Here is a 15,372-nt window from a genome sequence, read left to right as displayed (position 1 = left end):
GTTTTCTTGTAGTGGGGGTAACGGTTAGTTTTATCTATGGGGTAGCGTCCCTTGCAGGCACGGTGTTCTATGGGATCACCACATGTTGTGTATCCTTCGGGATCACTAGACTGATTGAGATGTGCATCCCACGGGATCACTAGACTGTTATGTTGCAGGGTACCCCTTAATAGGAAACTATATGCTATTTTCCCCTAACGGAACCAGTAGTGGGTTCCTTACTAGGTATATTTTATACTCACCCTTTTTATGTTTAACTTCTTCAGGTAAAGGTAACATGTGAGGCAGACCAGCGAAAGGAAAGAATAATTCATGAATGCCATACGGGGATGTCTAATTTAATGCTTTTGCTAGACGTTTCTTTTCTTTTTGTTTTGTTTTGTTATCTTTATTTATTTTGAGGATGGAAATGAGTCAACTTTTAGGATATTTAATTATTTTGTTTGATAGTTTCCTAGGCGGTTACATGAACCTTTGAATTTTATTTTAAATAGGGTCCGAAAACAGTTTTTCTATCGTTTTGGATGTTATTTGAACAGGATTTATGAAACTATTTTTTGTTTTGGTGATGTGTCTTGGTAGTAAAGTAATGACCTCAACTTAGTCTGAAAAGTTTGGTCGTTACAATCCGAGATAGAATGAATTAAGGAAAAACTTCTTTTATCCTAGGGCATCTTGATGCAGCTAAGGCCCGAGATTGTGTATCATGTTCTACATGATTGTTTAAATTGGAAAGTCATCATTTAAAATGAAGTATATTATTATGTAGATCTACACTTCTGTCTTTCATCTCGAGACATCTTGGAGCATGGTATGCTCGATATTGTGTATCAAAATTTATACGATCATGTATCGTGCGTGTGTGATTGATTTATCGCGTGTTGACTGGGGTAATTTTGGTATTTTATATTGTGACTCTGTGAGTTTTTTCCATTTTCAAAATTATTCTATAGAGTATAAATATTTTGTAGAGTATAAATATTTTGTCGATCTGATATATTTTTGAAAAAACCCAAAATAAAACTTCTACTAATTTCTTAAAAATTTGGATCATACTTATTCACCAAACATTATGTCACATGAATTTATCTACATCCACAAACTTTAGGGTATGTTTGGGGTGGGGTTTTAGGAGGAAAAGGATTAGGAAATTGGGCCAAACCGTGTTTGGCCCAAGGATTATGATAAAGGGGGATTAGGGTTATCCTAATCCCTAAATAACCCTATCTTATCCTATTTTTACTTTTTTACAACTCTACATTACCCTACCCAAACAATCCAATCAAAAATTTATTATTGTTTTTTAAATTACTACAATCATAACTCTTCTCCCAAACACATATTACCATAACACTACTATCATAATCCCTCCTCCAAACACATACCATCATAACACTACCTTTCATATTTTCTCTCCCAAACACATATTACCACAACACTACCAATAATAATCTATTCCTCAAACACATATTATCATAATACTAGGATTATCATAATCCTAGAATTATTATAATCCTTTTCTTCCATAACTCTTTCCTTCCCCCAAACACACCCTTAATATTTAAGAACGAGAGTAATTGGCATTACCTTACCCAACCTCGCAATCGTATACTAACAAAATAAAAGATAATATATCACACAAATTATAAAAGTTCTAAATAATAAACTCTGCTTAATTTCTGAAATAAATTTTAAATAAATAAAAGAAACAGAACCCTAAACCCTCCTTCGTCTTCTCCTCACTCTCAACCGCTCCACCACCTTCTACGCCGGCCTTCCTATCGCCGCCGACACTCTCCGGTTCAGTGCTGTCGCAGCTTTCTGTCTACGGTTGGCATTGACTTTTTTTTTTTTTTACTCCTTTGTTGCTACTGGTATCCTCCCAATCTCAATGTCCTGATCGAATTTGATTCTAACCCACAGTTTGTTCATTCGAAGTTTTTCCGATATCCATGGCTGTCATTGCAAGTGCTGAAGATCAATCTCACAAGGCCCATAGGTCTCGTAAATCGGGTCCCAACGCAAAGAAGAAATCAGTGAATGATAAAGGGAAGAAGGAGGAAGTTTCTGAGAATGATAGAAAGCGGAATCCCAAGGTGATTAATTTGTTTCTTTGTTTGTTGGATTGTACTATCTATGCTCTTTTCCTTTTAGCTTATTTGTCATTTGGGGAACTAAGTGTTTCTCCCCTTGTCTATAGGCCTTTGCTTTTAATTCGTCAGTTAAAGCCAAGCGTCTGCAAGCTCGTTCTGTTGAGAAAGAGCAACGTAGGCTTCATGTTCCTGTAATTGATCGTTGTTATGGTGAACCGGCTCCATACGTTATTGTTGTACAAGGACCTCCCCAGGTGTGAATTTACTAGGGTAGATTACTTTGTATATTATGTAATTTGAGGACTTGAATCTCAAAGTTTATTTTTTCCTATTGTAGGTTGGGAAGTCTCTATTAATAAAGTCTCTTGTTAAGCATTACACCAAACATAATTTACCTGATGTTCGTGGGCCGATTACAATTGTGTCAGGTTCTCTCTGTTGGTTCCTATTGTTCGTTGACATATTTCAATATTCTGTTTTGCCTAATCTACTTTGAGTTTTGTGTTCTTCTCAACGTGTGTACAATTATGTTTTTTTTTTCAGGTAAACAAAGGCGTTTACAGTTTGTTGAGTGCCCAAATGAAATCAATGGGATGATTGACGCAGCAAAGTTTGCTGATTTGACTTTGCTTCTAATTGATGGTGCTTACGGGTTTGAGATGGTGAGATACAACTATTTCCCTCCTTTCATTTGTTTAATCTCTCAACCTGGAACTTGAAGATTATAGTGGATTAACTGAACTTTTTTTTTTAATTTTTTTTATACTGTTTGATCATCATCTCCTTACTATTGCTAACTTGGCACACTTCCTTCTCTCTCCTACTTCACAGGAGACTTTTGAGTTTCTCAACATTTTGCATAATCATGGACTTCCAAAAGTTATGGGAGTTCTCACGCACCTTGACAAATTTAAGGATGCAAAAAAATTAAGGAAAACAAAGCAGCGTCTTAAACATCGTTTTTGGACAGAGATACGTACTGGAGCAAAATTATTTTATTTATCTGGGCTTATACATGGGAAGTAAGCATATTCTTCAATCCTGTGTTGAAACATTTATTTTTGTTAGATTTCGTCATAATGCAGGAAATCTAATGTTTGTTATAGGTTGATATGCATTGTGATCAATAAGATTTTTAGATTCTCACATTTCCTTGATTATAACAGATACCCTAAACGTGAGGTACACAATCTTGCTCGGTTTATCTCTGTGATGAAGTTCCAGCCTCTGTCTTGGCGTACCAACCATCCATATGTTTTAGTAGACAGATTTGAAGATGTCACTCCACCTGAAAGAGTGCATAGAAACAATAAATGTGATAGAAATATCACACTTTATGGTTATCTTCGAGGTTGTAATTTGAAGTATGGAACTAAGGTACCACTTCCCTGGCCATTGGGTTTGCCATGATATGAGACTTACTGCATGTTTATGTGGGCCTTTTTTCTTTTTTTGTTGGGAAACAAATGTTACTGTTTACTACTGTGAAGAATAATGGTGAGGTGAGAGAATAACTGGTGTAAACACCAGGGGAAAAGCTGAAATTTCTTAATTATCAGACTTCATACTACATGGTGCCAAATATGTATAGGGAAATGATCTCACAATAACTCTGTTAGTTTAGGTTAACAGAAAGGAAATTTTAGAAATACTAAATGCTAAAACTTCATTAATTTTTTTAAGAAAATTTGCACACTTTGGCTTACTAGAATGCTCTTATTGTTTCTTGTTACTCTCAATAATCTCTTCCAAAATAATTTTTGAAGAAAATTTGTACACGTAGGTTTACTAGGATGCTTAGGAAGACAATCAACTAATCAATTTAGTCACCTCAACTTGTTTTGTATATTTCCTTACTTCCATAGCTTGAATCAGGTTCACATTGCTGGTGTGGGTGATTTTGAATTGGCTAGTGTAACCAATTTGGCTGATCCTTGTCCTTTGCCATCTGCTGCCAAAAAGAAAGGTCTACGTGATAAGGAGAAATTGTTTTATGCTCCTATGTCTGGGCTTGGGGATCTCTTGTATGACAAGGATGCTGTTTATATAAATATCAATGACCATTTTGTTCAGTATTCCAAAGTTGATGATGACAAAGACGTACTTACAGGAAAAGGTAATTTTCTTCCATTAATTTTCTGAGAAGTTTCTCGTGAGTGTGTAAAATTGCAAAGAAACACTGTACTGTCTTGACATGAGAACCCTACGTCTAAGTGCTTCATTGCTTGATGGGCATGTTTACTTGAAAATCTGTTTTCAACATCTTGGTAATTGTAGACCTGCAATAAAGCTTTTAGCAATTGGAGAGTGAAAAAGAAGGAGCTGAAACTTGCAAGCTTACGTTCTTTTGGTCTTTTTTTTTTCGGATTATATAGCTAGTATTTTTGTATTTTGCTTCTTAGGACATGTTCTTAGTGTAATCTTTTTACCAATGGGATTGTGTTTTATTTGTGGTTTCGAAGAATCGTCTTCTTGACACTTCCTTTGCAAACTATAACTTTAAAGTCCGCTCCTTATTTCTTCTGCATTACTATTTTAGACTTCAGTTTTAATATAGCACATATTTTGCATATTAGCTGCCATGCTTTCCACCATCTCTTTTGAAGTAACTCTTATGATATCATCAGGTAAGGATCAAGATGTGGGTGAGGCTTTGGTGAAGTCTCTCCAGAGCACAAAATATTCAGTTGATGAAAAGTTAGAGAAGAGCTTCATTTCTCTTTTTGGGAGACAACCTGACAACTCATCTGGAGCTAGGAATGATGCAAACAATACACTTCAGAATTCAAATGGGATTCATGAAATTGAGTTGTCCGAGCAATACCAGCCTGGGTCTCTGAATGTTGATAGGCCTGGTGTGGCACATGATGCCGATGATTCAGAGTCTTCAGATGAAGATGACCTTAACAAGAGAAAGGCTAAATTTGAAAATGTGGGCACTGATGATGAAGAATATAATGATTTATTAGATGAGAATTCCCCGGTTGAAAACCATATGAAGGAACATGTTGAATTTCATGAAGGGAGGTTTAGGAGGAAAGCTGTTTTCGGAAATGATGTCGACTCTGATGATCTCATGGTAATGTAACTGATACCAAATTCATAATGTCTTGGTGCATATCAAGCTGAAACCTCTGTACAAGGTGTAGATGAGTTGCCTTGCAGAGGTCAAACAAACTAATATGAGAAAGGCAACTTTTTCTAGTGTTTATTGTTTTACTCTTTGTGGCATCATATTAATTAATCCCCTGTTATAGCTCTTTCTTTGCCACTCTCTATCTTATGGCTCATTGGCCACTGCTTTGTTTCATATGGACCATCCATTTAGTTTTGCTCAATGTGCCAAAAAATAGAACGTTGATAGTGTTCTCATGTTTTTTTATGTCATCATAGGATTCAGATGAAGAAGGTGATGATGGCGATGACAGTGATGTTAATGATCAAAAAATGTCGGATGATGATGAAGGTGATGAGCAAGACGGTATTTTTCTTGTAAACAAGCTATATGCAAATGTTTTTATCCATTGATGATTTACCAACTTATTACTCGAGTGTAGATGCTGGCATGGGTAACACATCAAAGTGGAAAGAGCCTTTGAGTGAAAGGACCAGGTCTAGGCAACATTTGAATCTCATGAAACTTGTGTACGGAAAATCCACGGATATATCTACTACCTCAAGCAATGAAGCACATGATACTTCTGATGAAGAAAATGATGGGGGTGATTTTTTTACGCCTGTAGGCAGAATAAATAAGGTTCACTCTTTACTATTTTTTTAAAATAGTGTTTCCTTTTTATTAGATTTCATGTCTTCATGTATTGTTTTTCTACTTATGTGAATAATGACTGCTTTCTTAACTTTTAAATATATTGATAATGACAGAACGACAGTGAGGTAGTGGATGGTGAAAATGCCAATTCTGAGGATTGTTCCAAACATTTCAAAATTTCCAATGATCTTGATATCGAAAGCATACGTGACCGATTCGTCACGGGTGATTGGTCGAAAGCTGCTCTCAGAAATAAATCTTCTGAAGTCATTGAAGATGATGATAGTGTTTTTGCTGATTTTGAAGATTTAGAAACTGGTGAGAAGTATGAGAGTTATCATGCTGAGAATACTACTGATGCAACGGTTCAAACAACAGAGGACTCAACAATTGAGGAGCGCAGGCTTAAAAAGCTTGCTCGTCGTGCACAGTTTGATGCTGAATATCCTTTTGATGATGTTTATTGTACTCTTTTATTTTTCCCACCCTCCTTTTCTTTTATGAAAAGAATAAAATTGGGTTTTTGCTTTTTTTTTTTTAAATGCCCCATTCAAATCTTGTCAATACTACGACAACTTTGGTGTAAACAAAAAGTCTAATTTTTTATTGTTAGTGATATACAATTAAAATTGCTTCGACCACTAGACTAAGCTTTTGGATGAATTAATCATTTAAGATGGTATCGGAGCAGGTGGTCCAGGACGTCCTGTGTTCAAGCCCTTGCATTGTTGTTTCTTCCCCAATTAAAATTGATTTTTCCTTGTTGACCCTTTCAAATATTTCAGCTCACAAGTGAGGGGACTGTTAGTGATATATAATTAAATTTTGCCTTCAACCACAAGCTTAAACTTTTGGATGAATTGGTGATTAAGATTTATCTTGAGGCAAGAAGCGTTGGGAAAATGCGAGTACAAGGTCTTAAGGAATTCTTCTACCCTTTTAACTTTCTTAACTAATATCTCTTTTTCTATTACAATTAAAACTCTCACTCTCGGGTACACCTCTTTCTCTGTGATTCTGTTGTTTAATTATATTCGTTTTATAGAAAAGTTAACTTGAAATTGGAGTTCTTTTTCCCTCCTTATTTTCTTTTCAAGAGTTGTTGGATCCTTAATTTTCACCTACATATGATGGATCTAAGGTAGCAGAGGATGGAAGTGATAAAGAAGATGAGGCCAATGGAAGTGACTATCACGACAAGGTAACCGTTTGGATTGACTTGAGAAAAATGTTTTTCAAAAAACTGATTTTTATTTAAACTCTTTTATAAAAAGGGTTCAAAATACCCTTCAAAAGCTATTTTGGGTGGCTGTCAAGCAATACATTTTTTTCAAAATGACTTATTTTTTATTTGAAAATGTATTCCATACACACTCTAAATCTACCATCATTATTTCAAGAAATATTTCATGCATGACCTAATGCTCCATGCTTGATTGTTTCAGATGAAGGAGGAAATAGAAATTAGGAAACAGAGGAATAAGGCTGAACTTGATAATATTGATGAAGCCTTCCGATTGAGGATTGAGGGATTCCAATCTGGGACATACGTAAGATTGGAAGTTCATGGTGTTTCTTGCGAGATGGTCGAACATTTTGATCCTTGCCAGCCTATTTTGGTTGGAGGAATTGGTCCTGGGGAGGACGATGTTGGATACATGCAGGTAAAACATTTTTTTTGATAATCTTTTTTGCTTTATTTGATTATTTTACATTCCTTTCTTTTGTGTCATACTTATAAGTTGTTGATCTCTTGTTCTCTCCTTTCTAAGTTACTGACAACATAATTTAACAGTAGAAGGGGTGGTGCAACCTGATACAAAAAGCAAGTAAAAAAGACAACATTTTCAATCAAATAATAGAGCTTCCCCCTTGGTTTTGCTTCAAATTTTTTCATGCCAAGTATATCATGGAAGAACACTACGAACACTCAAATTACCTATTCCTCAACCACCCAATTCAATTAATTTAGAAAGAACGTCTGCATCTAACCAGGTGAAAATCTGCACCCTCCTTCACTCCCTTCCAAATAGAGGGGACCTTAACTAATGATAGGAACAGGCAGGAATCCCGTTATGCATAGGGTTGTCCACTCATCATGCCCATGGGACTTGCTACTCCATTAAGGCAGAGAATCTTTTTTTAGGCTGGAAATGGGGGAGGGAGTTGCGGAAATATCTTAGTGAGTTAAATGATGACGTGGACAAGAATTATATCCCACATTCTTGCTATCGCTCTTTACCTGTTTGCGAATTTGATATGTCTGAACCAAATGGTTGAACGTTTGACTACGTAAATGGATAATTAGATAAGTTGATAAGCAATTATTTTGTTTTAGTAAGTCTTAGAAATTTCACCTTAAGGTGATTCTTCATGGGATATTAATCATTTTAAATTATTTTCAGTGGAATATTAACTACATGAGGAATGAAGAGGACCTAATCCTCGCCCTGAATCCTCCATTAAATTTAATGAGGATAATTTTAGTTATGGAGAAACAAATGGGGGTCTGGCTTCACTCACTTGTGAACCCTTCCACCTTTGGAAAAAAATGCCTTCGAAGATTATAGTGACTTTTGAACCCTTTCATCCCCTGGGTTCAAGAAGTAAAGACAATGGACTATGTCCAAAGGGAATCTGAGATAAAGAGGTGAGGAAAGAGGTCCCTTCAAACCTAGCACAAGATGGCCAGTAGAGATCAATGTAGCTTGTATGCAAATAATGTGATAGACCTCCAATTGTAATGCAATATCATAAAAAGGGTAGGAAGGGGAAAGCAATAGTTTGTGGGAGTATGGCTCATGTTGCTTAGCTGGTGATATGCTGGAGACAGGTGGAGTGAAGGAGGGACCACTTCAGTAGAGTGGTATTATTAGGGAAGATAGGAAAAAGGGAAGCCAGTTATTTTGGTTATGTTGTTAGGGACACTTCTCGAGAGTAAGAGAGTAGTAGTTGTTCATAGTTCCATTGGTGTTCATAACTTTCCTTAGGATGATTGTTTGTTCAATAAAGACTTCCATTGAGATTCCTATCAGATTGGTATAAGAGCAAAATCCCCGAGGAAAATTTATAAAATGGTGCAAAAGAGATTAGAAGAAAAGATGGAAGCATTGGAACAAGAATTATCAACAATTAGAGTTGGTAAAAAACTACCTGCAATTGAAAAGAATTTGGCAATTGGCATCCTTAGCCAAAAACATTGAGCGATTGAGTGGGCATTCAAAGAAGCAACAGAAGATGCTAACTAAAACACGTTCGACGACATCTGCAATAATTGAAGAATCAACAAGTAAGAAGGATGTTGGAGAGAATTCAAGAGAATCAGGTGATTTGTTAACAACTGGTAAAATTAGATGTAAATGATGTGGTTCAAGATCGTAGCTAAGTTTAAGAAGGTTGAAATGCAGATCTTCAACAGAGTTGATCCGTATTCATGTTTTTTTTTTCGAGTAGATAGATATTTATAAATACACAAATTGATAGAATGGGAGAAAACGATTGTACAAGCGATTAGTTGATGACTGTAGTGGTGATTGAAGAACACTGAAATCTTTTTGATAAATTGGTTGCACCGTTACCGAAGGAAGTTTTGGAGGAGACCTTCATGAATGGGCTTAAGCCGTTGTTCAAAGTTTGAAATTGGTGTTGGGAACCAAATGGGCTTGCTCAGCCTTAGATGTTGAAATTGGCCCAACGAATTGAAAATCATGAGATAAATCGAAAGGAAGTGGGCTTGAGTGCGCAAGGAGGAGGTAAGGCCCAAAACTTATACCTAATGTTTCAATAGCAATAAAAGAGGGAGGAATCAGTGGAAAGATAAATGAAATCACTGCGATGCGAACAATCACGTTACACGGGGCGACAACAATGGGAATTCAAAGAGAAGGTCTGATGAGGAGGCTATCTGATGCGAAATTTCAAGCTAAAAGAGAGGAAGGTCTATGGTCCGATGACGAAGCTATCTGATGTGGAAGTGACGATTGGAGGTTTAATTTTGAGGATACTTTTCTTCCACCGGAACTGGGAGGGTATGTAATGACTGCACACTTTGGAAGATACTATGATTGGCGAAACTTGTTAATGACCTTATGTTAAGGGGAAAGAACAATCAAATTGAAAGGAGATTCAATTCTAACAAAAGCACAGGTGAGTCTAAAAAGTATGATAAAATCGTGGACTGAGGCGGATCAAGGATATTTGATAAAATGCCGTTCGATGGAGATGGAAGGGGAAATATCGTTGACTGAGTGGTATGGGATAGAGGAGGTACACACCGTATCTCAAGCTATTTCTACTCTACTGCATCAGTTCGAGGATGTGTTTCAGATGCCTGAAGAATTACCTCCACGAAGAGAGATTAAACATCATATCCATTTGAGAACGGGAACGAATCCGGTAAATGTTCACCTTTATAGATATGCTTATTATCATAAAGAAGAAATGGAGAAGTAGTAGAGGAAATGTTGACTTCGAGAATTACAAGGCCAAGCACAAGTTCTTATTCTAGTCTGGTTTTGTTGGTACAGAAGAAAGATGGAGGTGTAGATTATAGAACCTTAAACAACGTGATCATACTGGATAAATTTCCTATACTAGTAGTGGAGGAGTTGTTTGATGAATTAAGGTGTGCTACCATGTTTTCTAAGATCGACTTGAAGGCTGGCCATCATCAGATCAGAATGCATTCTGAAGATGTTGAGAAGACTGCATTTTGGACACACGTAGGACACTACAATATGATAGAAAGGGTAGGAAGGGGAAAGCAATAGTTTGTGGGAGTATGGCTCATGTTGCTTAGCTGGTAATGAGGAGACAGCTGGAGTGAAGGAGGGACCTCTTTAGTAGAGGAGTAGTATTATTAGGGAAGATAGGAAAAAGGGAAGTCAGTTAGTTGGTTATGTTGTTAGGGACCTTCTCGAGAGTGAGAGAGTAGTAGTTGTTCATAATTCTATTGGTGTTTGTAACTTGCCTTGGGGTGATTGTTTGCTCAATAAAGACTTCGATTGAGATTCCTATCATAATGCTAACTAACAAACTTTCTTTTTTCCCATTAATCTTGAGAAAATGTTCTTTAGGTTAATAAAATAATTCTCTATTCCTTAACAAATAAAGATCGTGTTATCATCAGACTAGTGGCAACTGGCAAGAGGGCAAATTTCTTCCCTACCCACGTGAAAGCCCCAATCATCTTCCTATGACTAGTGGAAATCAACCTGCTAAGGACTTCAACAAGTACAAGGCAGAAAAAAGGAGAAAGGAGAAAGGTCCTCTTGTCTAAGAGTCTTGAATGCTTGGATCCTACTCCTACGTTTACCATTAACCAAAATGGCAAAATTACAGTTCCAAATCCAAGATTTCCCAAACCACAATTTTAACATTGCAAAATAGTTAAGAAATTATTAGGGGTAACACTTTCCAGTTTATCAAATTTAGTAATTGGGAATTTAGAAAACCAATCATGGGAGATGAGGAATCCATCTATGAGGATACACGGGTATATGTGAATTTTTTTGTCATTTTCTTGTTTTTGTTTCATTCGAACAGCCAAAATAGACCAAATAAATGTAAAATCTAGGATCGTTGAGACTTAAAGAGGAATGTTAACAGGGAAACGTTCAGCTACCTTGTTGAACAATATCAGGTAATGGTTCTTTTCACCAATTTGTCCAAGATCCATCTAGCAAGCAAGATTACAATTCCTTTGAGCACCTAGCTTCTCTAGACCAAGACCACCAAGGTTCTTTAGCTCTCCTCAGAACTACTTTCTACTTGTTGCTTGGGAAGTGAGGGCCATTTACTCCAGATAGCCAGAACATAGTCATCTCAGCCAAATGAAATAGGGGAAAGAGATAAGCACCTCCAGGTTACCAACCATATCTTGTATTATGAAGTTAGTATTGTTCCAAAGGAATAAGATGGCCTAAAAGGAGCCCTACCAAGCCAAGAGAAGCAAAACAAATGTCTTTGGAGCTTCAAAAAAGATTTGTGATAAATCAATCAATATGGTGAAGCTTGGTTTTATGGAAGATGAACAAGCATGTGTTCACTAGATGGCATCTTCAACGTAGGCTCTTTCCCAGCTACGTATTATTTCTTTGGATAGAACTAAGAATCATGGGAATTTGAGGGTTTCCCATATTGTCAGAGGAGCTCACTTCTCGTATTGTCAGAGGAGCTCACTTCTTGTTTTAGTTGATTGATGGCTGTAAATTGAGAAAGCTCCTGGATGCTCTCACTCTCTTTCTTGGGATCTCAATCATTGAATTTAAGTTTTTTTGTAGATGGTCTATCTGAGAAGGCAAGCATGAGATAAAGATTGTTATTCTGGAATTAGGTCCTCTGGCACATCATTCTCTATAAGAGTAACCAAGCAAAGTTCACAAGTCCTATAAGGGGCTTCAATGTTTTTTGCTTGTTCTTAAGGTTGAATAATTTCTTCTCTAAAAGAACTTCCGGTTGCACCATAATTGACTGGCTTTATGTTTCTCTACTCTAGTAGGTTTAAATAGAGGTTGAGCTGTTAAATGTTGACTCATTATATTTAATACAAGTGTGTTTGATTGGTTAAGGGGTTATCGATTCTAATTCATTTGTTAGTCTTTCCATGAGTGTCTTGTATCCTGTCTCTTTAAATTTTTTGTCTTTTATTCTTTGTGTAGTTTTCTCATGAGAAGTAGATATACTGAGATTGAAGTTCTTGTCCAATTGCTCTATTATGTCCTTCATTCCAAGATAAGGGATTTGTTTATTTTTGAAAAAGTTATGTAAGTGTTCTTCATTCACCAAGTTGTCTTGCTATAATATCAGGTCAGACTAAAACGACATAGGTGGTATAAGAAGGTACTGAAAACTAGAGATCCATTAATTTTTTCTATTGGATGGAGACGGTACCAGAGTACCCCTGTTTATGCAATTGAGGATTCAAACGGGAGGCACCGCATGCTTAAATATACACCTGAGCATATGCACTGTCTAGCAATGTTCTGGGGTCCTCTGGCCCCTCCTAACACGGGAGTTATTGCTGTTCAAACTTTATCTAGCAACATTCAGGTATTCTTTTCAATTATAAATGAGAAATCAGCATATTTTGATAGATAATCAAGTAGGTTTACGTAGATACCATCTGAAGCCTTTTGATTTGCTGTGAAATGATGAGCTGTGAAAATGAATTGAATATGCATTATAATATTTATCTTTCCAACAAGTTTGTCTCATGACCGTTTCAGCTGTTTGGATTAGATTAGGCCTGCAATGCTACCTTTCCAAGTTTTTATTGCAATGTTTTGTTGACATTTTTCAAGCTCTTATATAGCTTTTTTATGGTTTCTCAGACATCATTCAGGATAGCGGCAACAGCTACTGTGCTCCAGTCGAATCATGAAGAACGGGTGGTCAAGAAAATCAAACTAGTTGGGTATCCATGCAAAATTTTTAAGAAGACAGCACTTATAAAAGACATGTTTACTTCAGACCTTGAAATAGCTCGTTTTGAAGGTGCCTCTGTTCGAACTGTCAGTGGTATCCGGGGTCAGGTCAAGAAGGTATGTTTGTTTGAAACAGAACCTTTTTTATGTTGTTTTTCCTACTCTCCCATATTGTTTTTTCTTTTTCTTTTGTATTGTGTGTATGACAGGAAATGCTCATGTATCTCACCTTGACGTGTCCAGACCTCCATCTTTTTTGTGGTTATATATTCTTTTATAGTCTGCTTGCTAAAGTGTGACTATTGATCCATAAACTGGCATCTGTCTATACTGTGTGAATGATCGGTTCTTATGATTTCTCATGATGAAAGTTGTTTCTTGATGAGCCAAACTGAAACCTGGCTTGTTGATCGGTTAAACAAATAAGCCTGGCATTAAGAGCATTTCATTGTGAATTTTTTTGTAGTAGCTTGAATAAATATATATTTCTGACGAAGTAGTTAAGTATTTGCCTACTTATCCTTTGATTTACTCTTCCTAAAGGGTTACCATTTCATAGGATCCTTTCCTAACTACTATAGGAGTAGTTAGTTTAGTAGAGACGTATGGGCCTGTACGTATGGGCCTGTTAATCTTATAGATGAATTGTTAGATGTCATATGGAGCAAGCTGAAGCCTCATAAAAGCATAATGGGGTTCCATGTTTGAATAGCGCTTGACAAATCCTAGCTTAATTATGTTCAAATTTCTAATATTTTGTTGAAGTTAATTTTTATAGTATTGTGAATTTATTGATTTAGCCCCACCCTCGTGGTAGTGTTGGACCCTTGGAACAATGTAAACATTGATATACTTCAATGGATAGTTAATATCCTGTTTCTCTAACCATTACTGTCTAATATTATCTCCAGGCTGCAAAAGAGGAGATTGGTAACCAGCCGAAAAAGAAAGGAGGACCACCCAAGGAAGGAATTGCTAGATGTACCTTTGAGGACAAGATTCGGATGAGTGACATAGTTTTCCTGCGTGCATGGACTAAAGTTGAAGTTCCTAAATTCTACAACCCGCTGACAACAGCATTGCAACCCCGTGATCGAGTATGGCAAGGGATGAAAACTGTGGCCGAACTTAGGAAAGAACATAATCTTCCCATTCCTGTGAACAAGGATTCACTCTACAAGGTAACATCTGGCAGGGAGAAAAAGATTTTGGTTATCGAGTTTCCATCTCTCTCATTTTGTGTTCAGATTGTCATGATGATGTCCATCCGTCTGTCGTATTTCAAAAAAAGTTTTCTTTTACGATTGCAGCCAATTGAGAGGCAGAAACGGAAGTTCAATCCACTGGTAATTCCCAAATCATTGCAAGCAGCCTTGCCATTTAAATCAAAACCAAAGAACACACCTAGTCAGCTGAGGCCACTTCTCGAAAAGCGAAGAGCTGTCATCATGGAGCCTCGCGATCGGAAAGTTCATGCTCTTGTTCAGCAGCTTCAACTTATGAGACATGAGAAAGTAATGCATTCCTAAAGCTTTTTGATTCCTTATCATAAAGTGTATGTTCCACAACTTCTAATCCACATTCCTTCAAATTTGTTTCCTTTAGATGAAGAAACGAAAGCTCAAAGAAGAGAAGAAGAGGAAAGAGCTGGAAGCCGAGCATGCCAAAACCGAGCAGTTGTCTAAAAAGCGGCAAAGAGAAGAACGACGGGAGAGATATAGAGAACAAGATAAACTGAAGAAGAAAATTCGAAGAAGTGAATGAGACTTGTCGATATTAATTGCTTGGTGCGTGGCCTTGTTACATAATTGAGATTCACCCAATAGGTTCGTCAAATATATTTATTTAGAGATTTTTCTACATGTATCTTAGAAGTAGTTAAGTGATTTTTCTGCAAGCACCCTTTTGAGTGCTTTAGAATTTTCAAATCACTTATGCATATCACATGACCAAGCACCAAGAAAATTTTGTATAATGCTTTTAATGATATAATTTTCTTTTATTATTATCCTTTAAGTTATGTCAAACTTTGTAATCATGTTGAAATGACGAAATCCATTATGAATGTTTGTAAGTTGCAAAA

General features: G+C 36.5%; 1 protein-coding gene across 3 annotated transcripts; it reads left to right on the top strand.

The window, feature by feature from the left end:
• Nucleotides 1–1,665: 1,665 nt before the first annotated feature.
• On the top strand, nucleotides 1,666–15,372 carry LOC103490158 (uncharacterized). Of its 3 annotated transcripts, none has more exons than XM_051089627.1 (19): nucleotides 1,666–1,830; nucleotides 1,924–2,096; nucleotides 2,201–2,347; nucleotides 2,431–2,521; nucleotides 2,637–2,755; nucleotides 2,925–3,115; nucleotides 3,260–3,470; nucleotides 3,969–4,209; nucleotides 4,721–5,172; nucleotides 5,487–5,559; nucleotides 5,651–5,850; nucleotides 5,979–6,303; nucleotides 6,987–7,066; nucleotides 7,311–7,529; nucleotides 12,673–12,915; nucleotides 13,197–13,406; nucleotides 14,201–14,470; nucleotides 14,600–14,803; nucleotides 14,895–15,372. In XM_051089627.1, the coding sequence occupies exons 2-19, from the start codon at nucleotides 1,953–1,955 to the stop codon at nucleotides 15,051–15,053; spliced, it is 3,579 nt and encodes a 1,192-aa protein (XP_050945584.1). In that variant the 5' UTR covers nucleotides 1,666–1,830; nucleotides 1,924–1,952; the 3' UTR covers nucleotides 15,054–15,372. The 3 variants fall into 3 exon arrangements, with proteins under 3 accessions (XP_050945584.1, XP_050945575.1, XP_050945583.1); XM_051089618.1 differs by having other exon boundaries at nucleotides 5,487–5,574; XM_051089626.1 differs by having other exon boundaries at nucleotides 1,675–1,830; nucleotides 1,939–2,096; nucleotides 5,487–5,574.

This window comes from Cucumis melo, chromosome 1 (genome assembly GCF_025177605.1).
Source record: "Cucumis melo cultivar AY chromosome 1, USDA_Cmelo_AY_1.0, whole genome shotgun sequence".
Taxonomy (NCBI): Eukaryota; Viridiplantae; Streptophyta; class Magnoliopsida; order Cucurbitales; family Cucurbitaceae; genus Cucumis; species Cucumis melo.
The sequence above is the reverse complement of the archived record's forward strand: the minus strand, read 5'-3'. Positions and strand labels throughout refer to the sequence as shown.

What these genes read in the sequence shown, in the direction of transcription:
- LOC103490158 (XM_051089618.1), top strand. Translation starts at nt 1,953, where the DNA reads ATGGCTGTCATTGCAAGTGCTGAAGATCAATCTCACAAGGCCCATAGG. An exon ending in TTGTACAAGGACCTCCCCAG is followed by an intron (nt 2,348 to 2,430) that starts GTGTGAATTTAC and finishes TTCCTATTGTAG; the next exon opens with GTTGGGAAGTCTCTATTAAT. An exon ending in GCCGATTACAATTGTGTCAG is followed by an intron (nt 2,522 to 2,636) that starts GTTCTCTCTGTT and finishes TTTTTTTTTCAG; the next exon opens with GTAAACAAAGGCGTTTACAG.